The 15661-nt window shown below is 40.0% G+C and overlaps 1 protein-coding gene and 1 long non-coding RNA gene across 6 annotated transcripts in view; one reads left to right on the top strand and one right to left on the bottom strand.

Annotated features, from left to right (window-relative positions):
• LOC144329889 (uncharacterized) overlaps positions 1-15661 on the top strand; it is a 139811-nt gene that overhangs the window by 112728 nt on the left and 11422 nt on the right. The window contains exon 2 of the long non-coding RNA XR_013395624.1: positions 11802-13125. This is a non-coding gene — a long non-coding RNA (uncharacterized LOC144329889). The remainder of the gene's footprint in view (positions 1-11801; positions 13126-15661) is intronic.
• The window catches only part of MINDY2 (MINDY lysine 48 deubiquitinase 2), an 84324-nt gene continuing 69649 nt past the window's right edge, over positions 987-15661 (bottom strand). For 2 of the 5 annotated variants that reach the window (XM_077939496.1, XM_015142373.3), the window contains exons 7-9: positions 10677-10850; positions 6204-6398; positions 987-3765 (exon numbers count right to left, since the gene is read on the bottom strand). In XM_077939496.1, the coding sequence (XP_077795622.1) occupies positions 3640-3765; positions 6204-6398; positions 10677-10850 (495 nt within the window). In that variant the 3' untranslated portion in view covers positions 987-3639. Of the gene's footprint in view, positions 3769-6203; positions 6399-10676; positions 10851-15661 lie in introns of all 5 variants that reach the window. The other 3 variants (XM_077939495.1, XM_002808450.4, XM_077939497.1) reach the window with 2 other exon arrangements.

Below are 15661 nucleotides of genomic sequence, written 5' to 3'. Positions count from 1 at the left end.
ATCCTAAACTTAAATCTACGCTTCATTCAACTCTGAACCTGACCTTGAAACACGGAAGAAGTTACTTTACCTAAGCACACTGGACCAGTGTAAAACCAATGCCAATTTTAGCTGCCTCATACTGCTTAATGTGTATATGTACACATGTATTCTTAAAATGGTGATTCTTAAATTGAAGGGAAGTTCTGAATTCTTTTGAGACTCTAACAGAGGTCCTGATAACTTGCTTCAGAAACACACACGTACAGTAAGTGTTGATCATGTACTACAGATCACAGCATTGTGGATGCAGTGGGATTAGACATGAAGAAAAATTTTAGATTTTCAATAACGACTCTGGTTACTAACCTTAAGGAATATACTTAGACTCGGAAAGTAAAAGGACAGTGCAGTGACCATATTTGTTCATTCATCTGCCTATTTTCAAATCTAACGATGATGTGCTGGATGCAAATGTGTCCCTAATCTAGGCTATAAATGATAAAAACAAAGATGTTTAAGTTCTAACTTTTGTTAGCAGTATATATCTAATAATTTCCAAGTATTACAAAATACTTGGAAGGAGAGACTTTAATATACCACTATCAAAATCCTATGTACCCAAACCAGCAATGAAATGGCTGGATATATAATGTTACCTTGGGCAGAATTTAAGAAAATAAAGACACAGTAGCGCTACATTTTTTTTTTTTTTGAGACGGAGTCTCGCTCTATTGCCCAGGCTGGTGTGCAGTGGCGTGATCTCAGCTCACTGCAACCACTGCCTCCTGGGTTCAAGCGATTCTCCTGCCTCAGCCTCCCAAGTAGTGCCCACCACCATGCCTGGCTCATTTTTGTATTTTTAGTAGACATAGGGTTTCACCATGTTGGCCAGGCTGGTCTCGAACCCCTGATCTCAGATGATCCACCTGCCTCGGCCTCCCAAAGTGCTGGGATTACAGGCATGATCTAAATTCTTTATACCCTTTAAGGACAGGAAACCAGTATCTCTGAAAAGTTTGTGTGTTTTAATACAATTTACATTTCATTTTTCCCCCCACAGTAATCAAAGCAAACATTTTATCATTATTATTCTTGGTATATCAAACTAAATTCCAGGAATGTAAGAAAGTCTGACTTGGAAATATTACATAGAAAAAGGCTGAATTAACACATTACATTTTTTAGTTTTTCCTCGTAAGTATATATTGACATCTACTTATCTGATAGCAGCACTGCTGGTTTTGAGTAAGTTTTGTTTTGTTTTGTTTCCTTCCAGAGGGAATGCAGTATGGCAGTATTTTCTTTGGAACAAATTAAGAAGATAGTAACAAATAACAGAAGAAATACTTCTACACATATATTTTCCGTGGGCAATAAATAGGTAAGTATATAATTATGAAAAAATATGCTTCAACTATGCTTTTTAAAATTTCTCAAGGTTTACTGGTTTTTCTTATTAAAATATAATGCACTATCACTACTATCTGTCCCGAGAAAAACAAACCCTGAGGTTTGAGTTTCCACCTTCAGCCAATAGTGATATCAAGAGTAAACTTGGATTGAGGTCAACCTGTTTGAGCCAATAGAGAGTTCTGCAGTATATCGGGTTATTATTACTAATGTATATATATTCTAGGTTATAATCAAGATACTCATGAAATATTTTCTATCAGAGTTTTATATCCCAAACAGGTTCTTTGATGATTTATCATACTACCATAGGAAATTTGAAGAAATAACGAATTGTGTAACAGAAATAGACATGCAATATAGAGGACATAAAAGATACAGCTTGACCCTGGATTTTTCCCTTAGAATAATTCCTTCCATAAATAAGACTTTATTTTTACATATAGATTCATCCTATAACTGGTCTAGGATCATAAAGTTAATGACGTAGTTGAAAAAATCCAGACCACACATTTCTGTGGTCTTTTGTCACCCTAGACCACACACACAAAAAAACATTCTCCAAGTGGATGCTCAGGTCAGATTATGATGCTCTTAAATAAAGAAATGTACTGAAGCTTAGAATGTAAAGTACACAACTATTTGCAGCAGCAATAGTCTTTCAAAATGACTAAAACAAACTTTTAAATATAAGGCATATAAAACAGACTATTGAGGACAGTTTTCCAAACTATATATAGAAACACAGGAAAATATGTGTGGCCTCATAATAAAGTTAAATAAATAGTATTTCTGAGTTCTATAAACACTATAAGAGGTTATAGTTTTATTTGGTTCCCATACGTTAAAAACTCTGATTGCTTTTACATTAATTCCTCCAAATTCTTAGCTACTCTCAGATTTTTTTTTTTTTTTTTTGAGATGGAGTCTCGCTTTGTTGCCCAGGTTGGAGTGCAGCAGTGCGATCTCGGCTCACTGCAACCTCCGCCTGTCGGGTTCAAGCAATTCTCCTGCCTCAGCCTCCTGAGTAGCTGGGACTACAGGCGCCCGTCACCATGCCCGGCTGATCTTTTGTATTTTTAGTAGAGATGGGGTTTCACCATGTTGGTCAGGCTGGTCGTGAACTCCTGACCTCAGGTGATTCGCCCGCCTTGGCCTCCCAAAGTGTTGGGATTACAGGTGTGAGCCATTGCGCCCGGCCCTCTCAGATTTTTATTAATGTCTTTTCATAAGACACAGAGATTATCTCTAACTTCCTTTCAGAAATGTGCTTTTTCATTGGTTTTAATAAGTACATTTAATTTTCTAGCAATAAACATGACTTAAAATTTAAGGTTCAAGGTAATACTAGAAAAAGGTAGACACTGAACTATCTACTTTTCTACATCCCCATATTTACAAGGCCTAGCATCCACTGTGCTTTCCTCCATATACTCAATCACATTGCCAATAAATAGTAACTGTGGTCCAGGTTACCTATGATAAAGACTCCAAAATTCCTCAAAATTTTACAACACTACAAAGTCATTAATATCTGATATTGATAGGTTATAAGTATTAGTGTTATGCAACCTTTTGCTATTGGAAAAGAAATACAAATCTTTATTTTTGCTATCTAAATTAAATCTAAGCTCCATGATCAATTCTCAAGATAATACCTAAAATGTACATTCCTAAATAAAGGTAAAGCTGTTTAAGGGCTGAACTAGTCCAATATACAATTAAGGGTTATTTATTCCTATTATTTTGTTTGTTTTTGTTTTTTTTTTTTGAATCCCTATGTTAAACCCGTGGTTTCTCATGGATTAGATCATAATTTAACATTGTAAAATTTCAGAAACTATTGTGCTAATATTTAGATTTCAGGAAGGAATCAGACTAAATCAATTACCTCCATTCATTGTTAGAACAGAAGATATAATAGCTTACTAACTGATATGAGTTATGAATGTCACTATGACACAAAATTTGCTGTGATTTGCTTATCTGGCTACAAGTGCAGTGTTTTTCATGAATGACAACACACAGCATTTCCAACTTGTAACACGAAACTCCAGCTCATAAAGAGTGTATTGTGTGACTTGAAAAAGTCTGATTGTAACTAAGTAACAACCTTTCCCCTGAAAAAACATGAACAAAATCCATTGGGAAATCAGGCACAGACGGTATTGATCGGGTTTTCTTCCTTTCCTCCTGTGGTTTTGTTTCTCAAGACATATAGGTGGTTCCAACAGAAGCCAACACTTGTTACAAAATAACACAGCTATTTTTTTCCTTTTCTTTTTCTTTATCTTTTTCTCGCGGTTCCTTCCGTTTACGTTCACTATTCCCAGATTGTCTTCCACTTGATGGAGAGGCTTGTGCTGGCTGGCCCTGCTTTAAGAAAAATACGCAGGAAAAAATTAATCTAAGGGACTTATTCATGGTTATATAGAAACAAAAATCATAACAGTGGAAGGAATCACTGATGGAAAAAGAAGTTAGCTATTGGTATACAGATTTGTTATATTACGTGGTATATGAGCAGTTGCCTCTACCATTCTGGATATAATGAATGCATTCATTATTCTAAATAAATAAAATTTCTTTTTTTTTGAGACAGAGTCTGGCACCGTTGCCCAGGCTGGAGTGCAATGGCACAATCTTGTCTCACTACAACCTCCGCCTCCTGGGTTCAAGAGATTCTCCCGCCTTGGTCTCCCACGTAGCTGGGATTATAGGTGCCTGCCACCACGCCCAGCTAACTTTTTGTGTTTTTAGTAGAGACGGGGTTTCACTATGTTGGCCAGGCTGGTCTCGAATTCCTGCCTTCTTGATCCGCCCACCTTGGCATCCCAAAGTCAGTATTTCAAACAGTAAATAACATAAGATTATATTGCCTAAAGTCAAATTGAAGACACATTTGTCAAAAGTTTAGAAAATGTTAAAGAAAGTGACACCTTTTGATAAACTATAATAGTTCTTCAAAACCTCACTAAATTCCATAATAAACAGATTTTTTTTTTTTTTTGAAATTGAGTCTCAGTCTGTTAGACTGGAGTGCAGTGGCATGATCTCGGTTCACTGCAACCTCTGCCTCCTTGGTTCAAGAGATTCTCCTGCCTCAGTCTCCTGAGTAGCTGGGACTACAGGTGCATGCCACCACGTCCAGCTAATTTTTTATATTTTTAGTAGTGACAGGGTTTCATCATATTGGCCAGGCTGGTCTCGAACTCCTGACCTCGAGATCCACCTGTCTTGGCCTCCCAAAGTGCTGGGATTACAAGTGTGAGTCACTGTACCCAGCCATAATAAACATCTTAAAAGGAGAAAAGAACCCCTGAGAACTGGGAGTGTGGAATGTGAAATAAGACACCTTTTTTGAGTGAAAAGCTAGGCATAACGTGGTAGGATTTAACTATTAAGCTTGGAGTAGTCAATATTTGAGCTAGAAATGGAAATTTTATATTATTTTAATGGGGACTTCTATATTTAGTTTTATGAGACTTAAAAGAGCATCTTGCTTTTTTTGTATGCCCAAATCAGAATTTCTTGTATATCTGAATCAAAAGGAACAGTCTAGGCCAGGCACGGTGCCTCACGCCTGTAATCCCAGCACTTTGGGAGGCCGAGGTGGGTGAATCCCTTGAGGTCAAGAGTTTGAGACCAGCTTGGCCAATATGGTGAAACCCCATCTCTACTAAAAATACAAAAATTAGCTGAGTGTGGTGGCACACACCTGTAATCCCAGCTACTTGGGAGGCTGAGGTAGGAGAATTGCTTGAACCCATGAGGTGGAGTTTGCAGAGAGCCGAGATTGCACCACTGCACTCCAGCCTAGGCGTCAGAGTGAGGCTCCATCTGAAAAAAAAAAAAAGAACAGCAGTCTGGCATGGTATAAATATAAAAGGAGGGGAATATTTTTAACTTAATGAAATGAGATTTAACATGTAGAATCTCACCATTATATTTTAAGTGCTTTAAACGGTTTACGGAAAGTGAAAAGTAGGGAGATGTCAATCTTTGTTGAATACCTAGTACATGTTAAACATTGGGCTAAGCCCTAATATTATTTGTTGTTCACAACAAACTTAAGAGTTCTTCATTTTACAGATAGGGAAAATGAGGCTAAGAGAGGCAGAGGATGTCATCCAAGAGATTGCAACTAGAAGGAAAGACAGGAGCAGGAAATGCAAATCTACATTTATCTGGATCCAAAGTCTATATTTTTTCTAGTAGTACCTCATACTGCCCTCTAGTTGATAGAAAGGACTTCGTCCAAATTGACTTATTTTCTTGGCAGCTATTATGAATTTTAGAAATAAATCTGAAAATCAGAACCTCAGGAGAAAATATTTTACTAAACGAGATACAAGCTTAGGACAATGTCATAAAACCCATGGGTGCTAAATTCCTAACAAAATGGAAGAGTTAATACCTAATTTAAAATTTTTTATCTCAAGTGAAATTTACTGCTAAGGTGATCATCGCCTTTTTTTTTTTTTTTTTTTTGAGAAGGAGTCTTGTTCTATCATCCTGACTGGAGTGTAGCGGCACAATCTCAGCTCACTGCAACCTCTGCCTTCCAGGTTAAGCAATTCTCCTACCTCAGCCTCCTAAGTAGCTGGGATTACAAGTGTTCACCACCACGCCCGGCTAATTTTTGTATTTTTAGTAGAGACGGGGTTTTGCCATGTTGGCCAGGCTGGTCTCCAACTCCTGGCCTCAAGCAATCTGCCTGCCTCGGCCTCCCAAAGGGCTGGGATTACAGGTGTGAGCCACTGCACCCAGCTGTGATCATCACATTTAAGACTCAGAACACTAGTTTTTACCTGAGCCTGCGTAGAAGCAGCAGCAGCAGCAGCTGCTGCTTGTTCCTGTTCCTGATAGTATTGAGAAGCCCGTCTGTCCTCTTCCTCTTGGAGTTTCTTTGCTAGTTCCAAATCACTGATTCCTTCTGGGATTTGTTCCCAATTGATCTCTTGGCTCTGCTGTTCTTGTTGTAGAGATAATGCCATAAGATAATCCTAAGAAATTAAATTATAACCATCATTAGCCATGAGATTTTGCCCAAGAATGAAAGACTGCAAATATAGATGTTATATCTATAAAGCTGTAAGAATGGCTTTAAAAAAATATGCCACGCCCGGGCAATATAGCAAGACCCTGTCTCTACAAAAAAAGTTTAAAAATCAGCCACGTGTGGTGATGTGCACCTGTAGTCCTAGCTACTTGGGAGGCTGAGGCAGGAGGATTGTGTCAGCCCAGGAGTTTGAGGTTACAGTGAGTTATGATCTCCTCACTGCACTCCATCCAACACGGGTGACAGAGACCCTGTCTATAAAAATGAATAAAAACAAAAAAAGAAAAAGAAAACAATATAAAATGACAAATAATTAAAATAAAATAAAAACCATTTTATTTTAAATATTAAAATGACAGTTACCTTCCTAAGTATTTCCCTTGGGGAGCTATGAACTTATTTCAGTGACTCTGACATTGTTCTAAATATTTTTGGAGGCCAGGCGCGGTGGCTCACGCCTGTAATCCCAGCACTTTGGGAGGCCAAGGCAGGTGGATCGCTTGAGCCCAGGAGTTCAAGACCAGCCTGGCCAATATGGTGAAACCCCATCTCTATGAAAAACACAAAAATTAGCCAGGTGTAGTGGTGCACACCTGTAATTCCAGCTACTCGGGAGGCTAAGGCAGGAGAATCACTTGAACCTGGGAGGCGGAGGTTGCAGTGAGCCAAGATCATGCCACTGCACCCCAGCCTGGGCGACACAGCAAGACCCGGTCGCAAAAAAAAAAAAAACTGGGGGGAACGTATTTGAAATTGTTTTTGGAAGCCATATATAGGCAGTCAAGAAAGCTAAAAACAAAACAAAACAAAAAGTAGAGGGGAGCCAGGTACAACGGCACACAGCTATAATCCCAGCACTTTGGGAGGCTGAGGCGGGCAGGCTGCTTGAGCCCAGGAGTTTGAGACCAGCCTGAGCAACATGGCAAAACTCTTATTTCTGCAAAAAACACACAAAAAATTAGCTGGGCATGGTGACACATGCCCGTGGTCCCAGCTACATGTAGGGGAGGCTGAGGTGGGAGGATCACTTGAGCCCAGAAAGTTGAGGCTGCAGTGAGCTGTGATCACACCATTGCCCTGTAGCCAAGGTGACTGAGACCCTGTTTCATGTATAAATAAATAAGTAAATTGGTTTAAAGAATTTTTAAAAGTTCCCCATTTACAAAAGAAACACATGCTTATAGGCAATTCAGACAAAACTGAAAACCATAAATAACAAAATTTAAATCACCATAATATCATTACACAGAGACAACTACTGTTAACAGTAGTTTATTATTATTTTTCTACATTCCCATACAAATTCAAACCAACCCCCTGAAACTACTGCAATGTTTTCTTTTCCATTTAGTGTCCTAAAAGTCTTCTGTTTTAAAAAATAAGAATTTCCCAATATTATTAAATATTCTTCTAAAAGATGATTTTTAAAGACAACATAGTAGCCATCATATAGTCTTACTCAATTATTTAACCATCTCCTTCCTACTCCCATGTACACACTCAGATTACTTTCTATCAGAAAAAGTGCATTTTGGTCAAGCGTTAACTTAATATCCACTTTATTAAGAGTCAGTGCTGACTAAAATTTGACCAGTCTGTGTACCTCCTCCCCCATCTACCCTCAAAATAAGATAATTTTAAATAATACAGAGGATGGGTAAACGGTTTTTGCCTGTGGCCAGGTGGGGTGGCTCACGCCTGTAATCCCAGCACTTTCGGGGGCCTAGGCGGACAGATCACTTGAGCCCATGAGTTCGAGACCAGTGTGGGTAACATGGCGAAACCCTGCCTCCACTAAAAATACAAAAATTAGCCAGGTGTGGTGGCACATGCCTGTAGTCCCAGTTACTCGGGAGGCTAAGGTGAGAGAATTGCTTGAGCCTAGGAGGTGGAGGCTGCAGTGAGCCAAGATCGTACCACTGTACTCCAGCCTGGGTGACAGAGTGAGACCCTGTCTCAAAAAATAAAAAAGGTTGTTGCCTGTAAAGATCTTGTCATACATATAGCATGACTATCTCATGGATATAAAGATATAAATAATTTGTCCTTCAAGTTCTTCTGATTCCTCAAACTCTGCTCTTTACGAAGCCTCATGGTCTTGAATCCACTTCTTCCTTGCTGCTTCCAGATAACAATCTCAACACCTTATCTGGACTACTGTGACAATCTATTGCTTTGCCTTCATTCCCCTGCTCCAATTTTTTCTTGGCTCACTGCAACCTCCGCCTCCCGGGTTCAAGCGATTCTCCTGCCTCAGTCTCCCGAGTAGCTGAGACTATACAGGTACATGCCACCATGCCCAGCTAATCTTTTGCATTTTTTAAATTAGAGATGGGGTTTCACTATGTTAGCCAGGATGGTCTTGATCTCCTGACCTCGTGATCGGCCCGCCTTGGCCTCCCAAAGTGCTGGGACTATAGGTGTGAGCCACTGCGCCTCGCCCTTTTTTTTTTTTTTTTTTTGAGACAGACTCTTGCTCTGTCACCCAGGTTGGAGTGCAATGGCACGATCTTGGCTCACTGCAACTTCTGCCTCCTGGGTTCAAGCGATTCTCTCACCTCAGCCTCCCGAGTAGCTGGGGTTACAGGTGCGCACCACCACACCTGGCTAATCTTTTTATGTTTAGTAGAGACAGGGTTTCGCCATGTTGGCCAGGCTGGTCTTGAACTCCCAATCTCAGGTGATCCACTCACCTCGGCCTCTCAAAGTGCTGGGATTATAGGCGTGAGCCACCATGCCCGGCCCAATATTTTTTATATATAATATAACGCTTAGAAAAATCCCGCACATTTCTCTTAACATTTAAAACACAATACCCGTGTATAGCTTCTGAAGGAAAATGAGCACAATGACTTTCAGAACTGTTTTTCAAAGAAAAGTCCTAGAAGCATATTTGTTTGAATTAAGTATTCTTTTGTGTACTTGATACCTGCTCTTCAAATTGCCATTATAGGACTTAACATATAACATGCATTGGTCAAATATCTGCCTCCCCTACTAGGCTCAGCATCTTTAAGGACAGGACGGAATGATTTATCTTTGTATCCCTAGGACCTAAGTGTCATGCCAGGAATACAACTCCTCACTGAATATTGGCTAACTGAACACAGTCTTTGTGCACTTAAATTGTTATGAGTGAAATATATGCCAACTGTTTAATATGACCATATTTTTGCTTCAGTCAGGGAAGAATTCACATCACCATCATGCCTCTAATAATAAACAGACCTGTGGCTCCAAGCCTGCCCACTTATGGCAGGCAAAAATCTCATCTGTCAAAAAAAAAAAAAATCTCATCTGTCTCATTTCTAAATGCAAGTTCTATTCACTAGTGTGCCTCCTGCTATAAATGTCTACTCCTTCTTACCTTGGCCTCTAAGGTTTAGAATATCCACCCATTCTTTATACAGTATATGCTACCTTCCAGATTCTCTCTCCTCTACTTTTTCTTTTTTTTGTTTTTTTGTTTTTTTTTTTTTGAGACGGAGTCTCGCTCTGTCGCCCAGGCTGGAGTGCAGTGGCCGGATCTCAGCTCACTGCAAGCTCCGCCTCCTGGGTTCACGCCATTCTCCTGCCTCAGCCTCCCGAGTAGCTGGGACTACAGGCGCCCGCCACCTCGCCCAGCTAGTTTTTTGTATTTTTTTTAGTAGAGACGGGGTTTCACCGTGTTAGCCAGGATGGTCTCGATCTCCTGACCTCGTGATCCGCCCGTCTCGGCCTCCCAAAGTGCTGGGATTACAGGCTTGAGCCACCGCGCCCGGCCTCCTCTACTTTTTCTAACTAGTCAAAATATAACTCAGATATGTGCTCATCTCTTCATCTTTGCCACCGAAGGCTAAGCCATCATCAGCTCTTGCTTGGACTGTTTGTCTCTGCTTAAACCTGTATCCTTCCTATGTATTCTCCAAATAGCAGTCTTTTAAAAAGGTAAAGAAGATCCCATCACTTCCATGTTTAATGCTTGACATAGCTTCTCTACTGCAATTAGAATAAAATTCAAACTTCTCACCCTAACCTTCACAGTTCAATATGATCTGGCCTTCTGCACCAAAGTACATAATTAATGTACATGTAGAATGATCACCAACTATTCAGAAGTGTCAGGAAAATTTCACAAGTATATTGATGAATTAATCTTTAGTTGAAAAATTTTGGATAACTGAATTCACATTTGAAAAAAATCAGCATTTTAAGCACTATAAAGAAGACAATACAAATTTACCTGATCTATCTGATCTTGTTGTCCTTTGTATACAGTTTCAGGATCTGAAGGAGGCCGAAGACGAAATTCTGAGTCACAGAAATTTCCATCACCATCTACGTTGTGTAGGCTTTCCCAAACAACTTTTTCTTCAGTAAGAAACCCCTGGTCCGTTACCAACAAATACAGTTGACCCTTAATAAGAAGTAACAAAAGAAAAAAGACTGTTAAATTGATCAAAACTAGAAATATAGTATTTAAGGAAAGTTTTATAATCTATATCTTCAGAATGTATTAAACATTCCTACTGTTTAGATCTGTACAACACGATAAATAGACCAAGTAGATATTTTACTTCCTCAAATCCACTCGGCTTTGAATATAGTTTTTATTTGGCACACTACACTATAACAAGAAATAAGAGCTCTTGGCATGCTCAGCTAATGTATGACTTATAAACACCTTTGGGGGGTTTATATTCTCATTTCACAAAATAGAAAAACACCATACAAATTCCTGAAAAAGATATTACAGTCATAAAAAATGATACCATGTTGCCTATTTTTTTTTCCAATTAAGCCTATATGACTAATCCAATCCATACCAATTTTTCCTTTCTCTGCACCATTAGTTACTCTTGTTTTATACACCAATAATACTTTTCACCTACTCTGTATTATCAATGTACTTCTTTTGTATACCAATAATACAGATACAATGCAATTGTTTTGTACTTGTTTTGTATCACCAAATTGCCCAGTATTGATTGTATTTTCCTGCCTTATCCCATAGCCTCTGTACCTGCATAAAATTTTTTTTTAAAATTTTTGTGGATACATAGTAGGTGTGTGTATTTGTGGGTTACTTGATTTTTTTTTTTTTTTTTGGAGAAGGAGTCTCAGTTTGTCACCCAGGCTGCAGTGCAGTGGTGTGATCTCAGCTCACTGCAACCTCCGCCTCCCGGGTTCAAGTGATTCTCCTGCCTCAGCCTCCTGAATAGCTGCGACTACAGGCATGTGCCACCACGACCGGCTAATTTTTTGTATTTTTAGTAGAGATGGGGTTTCACCGTGTTAGCCAGGATGGTCACGATCTCCTGACCTCGTGATCTGCCCGCCTCAGCCTCCCAAAATGCTGGGATTACAGGCGTGAGCCACCGCGCCCAGCCTACATGGTATTTTGATACACGCATGCAATGCATAACAATCATGAGGGTAAATGTGGTATCCATCCTCTCAAACACTTACTGCTTGTGTTACAAACAATCCAATTACACTCTTTCAGTTATTTTAAAATGTAAAATTAAATTATTTTTGACTATACTCACACTCTTGTGTTAGCAAATGCTAGGTCTCACTCATTCTGTTTTTTTTTTTTTTAAACATCCATTAACCATCCATCCCGCCTGCCTCCAAATACCCATCCCAGCCTCTGGTAACCATCATTCTACTCTCTTATCTCCAGGAGTTCAATTGTTTTAATTTCTAGCTCCAAAAAAAAAAAGAAAGAACATGCGAAGTATGTCTTTCTGCGCCTGGCTTATCTCACTTAACATTATGACCTCCAGTTCCATCCATGTTGTTGCAATTGACAGGATGTCATTTTGTTTTGTGTGTATAGCACTCCATTGTGTATGTGTACCACATTTTCTTTATCCACTTGTTTGTCAATGGACACAGCTTGATTCCAAATCTTGTCTAGTGCAAATAGTGCTGCAATAAACATGGGAGTGCAGATACCTCTTTGATACACTGATTTCCTTTCTTTTGGGTATATTCTTAGGAGTGGGATTGCTGGACTGTACAGTAGCTCGATTTTTAGTTTTTTGAGGAACCTCTAAACTGTTCTCCATAGTGGTTGTACTGATTTATATTCCCATCGACACTGTATGAGGGTTCCCTTTTCTCCATATCCTCACAAACATTTGTTGTTGTCTTTCAGAAAAAAGACATTTTAATTGGGGTGAGATGATATCTCATAGTTTTGATTTGCATTTCTCAGATGACCAGTGATGTTCAGCACCTTTTCACATACCTGTCTGCCATATGTATGTCTTTTTTCTTTAAGATGGAGTCTCACTCTGTTGCCCAGGCTGGAGTGCAGTGGCATGATCTTGGCTCACTGCAACCTCCATCTACCAGGTTCAAGTGATTCTCCTGTCTAAGGCTTCTGAGTAGCTGGGATTACAGGTGCCCACCACCACACCTGGCTAATTTTTGTATTTTTAGTAGAAATGGGGTTTCACCATGTTGGCCAGGCTGGTCTCGAATTCCTGACCTCAAGTGATCTGCCCACCTTGGCCTCCCAAAGTGCTGAGATTACAGGTGTGAGCCACCACATCTGGCTCCATTTGCATGACTTCTTTTGAGAAATGTCTATTGAAATCATTTTGCCATTTTAAATTTGATTTAACTGATGAGATTTTTTTTTTTCCTAGAGAGCTGTTATATATTCTGGTTATGAATCCGTTGTCACATGGGTAGTTTGCAAATGTTTTCTCCCATTTGGTGGGTTGTCCCTTCATTTTATTTTTTATTTTTTATTTTTAGGCAGAGTCTGGGTCCCACTCTGTCGCCCAGGCTGGAGTGCAGTGGTGCGATCTCGGCTCACTGCAGCCTCAGCTTCCTGGGTTCAAGTGACTTTCCTGCCTCAGACCCAAGTAGCTGCAACTACAGGAGCACACCACCACGCCTGGCTAATGTTTGTATTTTTAGTAGACAGGATTTTGCCATGTTGGTCAGGCTAGTCTTGAACTTCTGAGCTCAGGTAATCCTCCCACTTCAGCCTCCCAAAGTGCTGGGATTACAGGCATGAGCCACCACACCCAGCCACTTTGTTGAATGTATCCTTTGCTGTGCAGAATTTTTTTAACTTGATATGGTCCCATCTGTCCACTTTCACTTTGTTGCCTGTGCTTGTGGGGTATTACCCAAGAACTCTTTGTTCACTTCAGTGTCCTAGAAAGTGTCTCCAATGTTTTAGTCATTTCATAGTTTGAGGTCTTGGATTTAAGTCTTTATTCCTTTTTTTTTTTTTTTTTTTTTTTTTTTTTTTTTTTTTGAGACAGAGTCTCGTTCTTGTTACCCAGGCTGGAGCACAGTGGCACGATCTTGGCTCACTGCAAGCTCTCCATTCTCCTGCCTCAGCCTCCTGAGTAGCTGGGACTACAAGCACCCACCACCACGCTGGCGAATTTTTTTTATTTTTAGTAGAGACGGGGTTTCACTGTGTTAGCTGGGATGGACTTGATCTCCCAACCTTGTCATGATCCACCTGTCTCAGCCTCCCAAAGTGCTAGGATTACAGGTGTGAGCCACCATGCCCGGCATTTTTTTTTTTTTTTTTTTTGAGACAGAGTCTCGCTCTGTCATCTAGGCTAGAGTGCAGTGGTATGACCCCAGCTCATTAAAACCTCTGCCTCCCAGGTTAAAGGAATTCTCCTGCTTCAGCCTTCCAAGTAGCTGGGATTATAGGCATGCACTACCACACCCAGCTAATTTCTGTGCTTTTAATAGAGACAGGGTTTCACCATGTTGGCCAGGATGGTCTAGAACTCCTGACCTCAAGTGATACATCTGCCTTGGCCTCCCGAAATGCTGGGATTACAGGCGTGAGCCTGTAGAGGCGCCTGACCGCTTTAGTCCATTTTGGCTTGATTTTTGTATATGAGATATGGGAGTCCAGTTTCATTTTTCTGCATGTGGATATCCAGTTTTCCCAGTACCATTTATTGATGAGACTCTTCCTTCCCCAACGTATGTTCTTGGCACCTTTATTGAAAATGAGTTCATTGTAGGTGTGTGGATTTGTTTCTGTGTTCTGTATTCTGTTCCATTAGTCTATGTGTCTGTTTTCATGCAAGTGTCATGCTGTTTTGGTTACTATAGCTCTGTAATATAATTTGAAGTCAGGTAATGTGATTCCTCCAGTTTTATTCCTTTTGCTTTGGATAGCTTTGGCTACTCTGGCTGTTTTGTGGTTCTATATAAATTTTAGGATTTTTAAAGTATTTCTTTGAAGAATGTCATTTATATTTTTATAGGGATTGCATTGTATCTATAGATTGCTTTGGGTAGTACAGAGATTTTTAACAATACTGATTCTTCCAATACATGAACACAGATCATCTTTCTATTTTTTGGTGTCCTCTTCAATTTCTTTTTTGAGATGGAGCCTCTGTCATCCAGGCTGGAGTGCAGTGATAGCACAGCTCACTGGAGCCTTGAGCTTTTGGGCCCAAATAATCCTCCCACCTCAGCCTCCAGAGTAGCTAGGACTACAGGCATGTGCCACCATATCTGGCTAATTTTTTATTTTTTCTAGAGATGGGGTTTTTCTGTGTTGCCCAGGCTGGTCTCAAACCCCTGGGCTTAAGCAATCTGCCTGCTTCGGCTTCCCAAAGTGCTGGGATTACAGGTGTGAGCCACCATACCTGGCCTTCCTAACATATTTTTAATACCCAGCTTGGGTCTACCTCATCCTATGATAATTTAAGAGAAAAACAAAAAGTCCTTTCCAGCTAATTTTCCACTGAATAGATCTGACCCTTCTCTTTATACTTATCACAACTCATTTCAACATATCATTTAATATTACATAATGTCTCTGTTTTACAATTTATGTAGATCATATATTACACTGGCTATTTTCCAACCATAATCTTATTAGTAATTTTCCCCCAGATGATGCTTTAGTATGAGGGTTCTTCTCTTTTTTTTTGAAACAAAGTCTTGCCCTGCCACCCAGGTTTTAGCACAGTTGGGTAATCTTGGCTCATGGCTCTGCCTCCCAGGTTGAAGTGATTCTTGTGCCTCAGCCTCAATAGTAGCTGGGACTCCAGGCGCACGCCACCACACAGAGATAATTTTTGTACTTTTAGTAGAGTCAAGGTTTTGCCATGTTGGCCAGGCTGGTCTGGAACTCCTGGCCTCAAGTGATCCGCCCACCTTGGTCTCCCAAAGTGTGGGGATTACAGGCGTGAGCCACAGCACCTGGCCACGTGAGTA

The sequence above is a fragment of the Macaca mulatta genome, chromosome 7 (assembly GCF_049350105.2).
Source record: "Macaca mulatta isolate MMU2019108-1 chromosome 7, T2T-MMU8v2.0, whole genome shotgun sequence".
In the NCBI taxonomy this organism is placed as follows: Eukaryota; Metazoa; Chordata; class Mammalia; order Primates; family Cercopithecidae; genus Macaca; species Macaca mulatta.
Note: the sequence above shows the minus strand (reverse complement) of the source record. Positions and strands in the feature narration are given on the sequence as shown.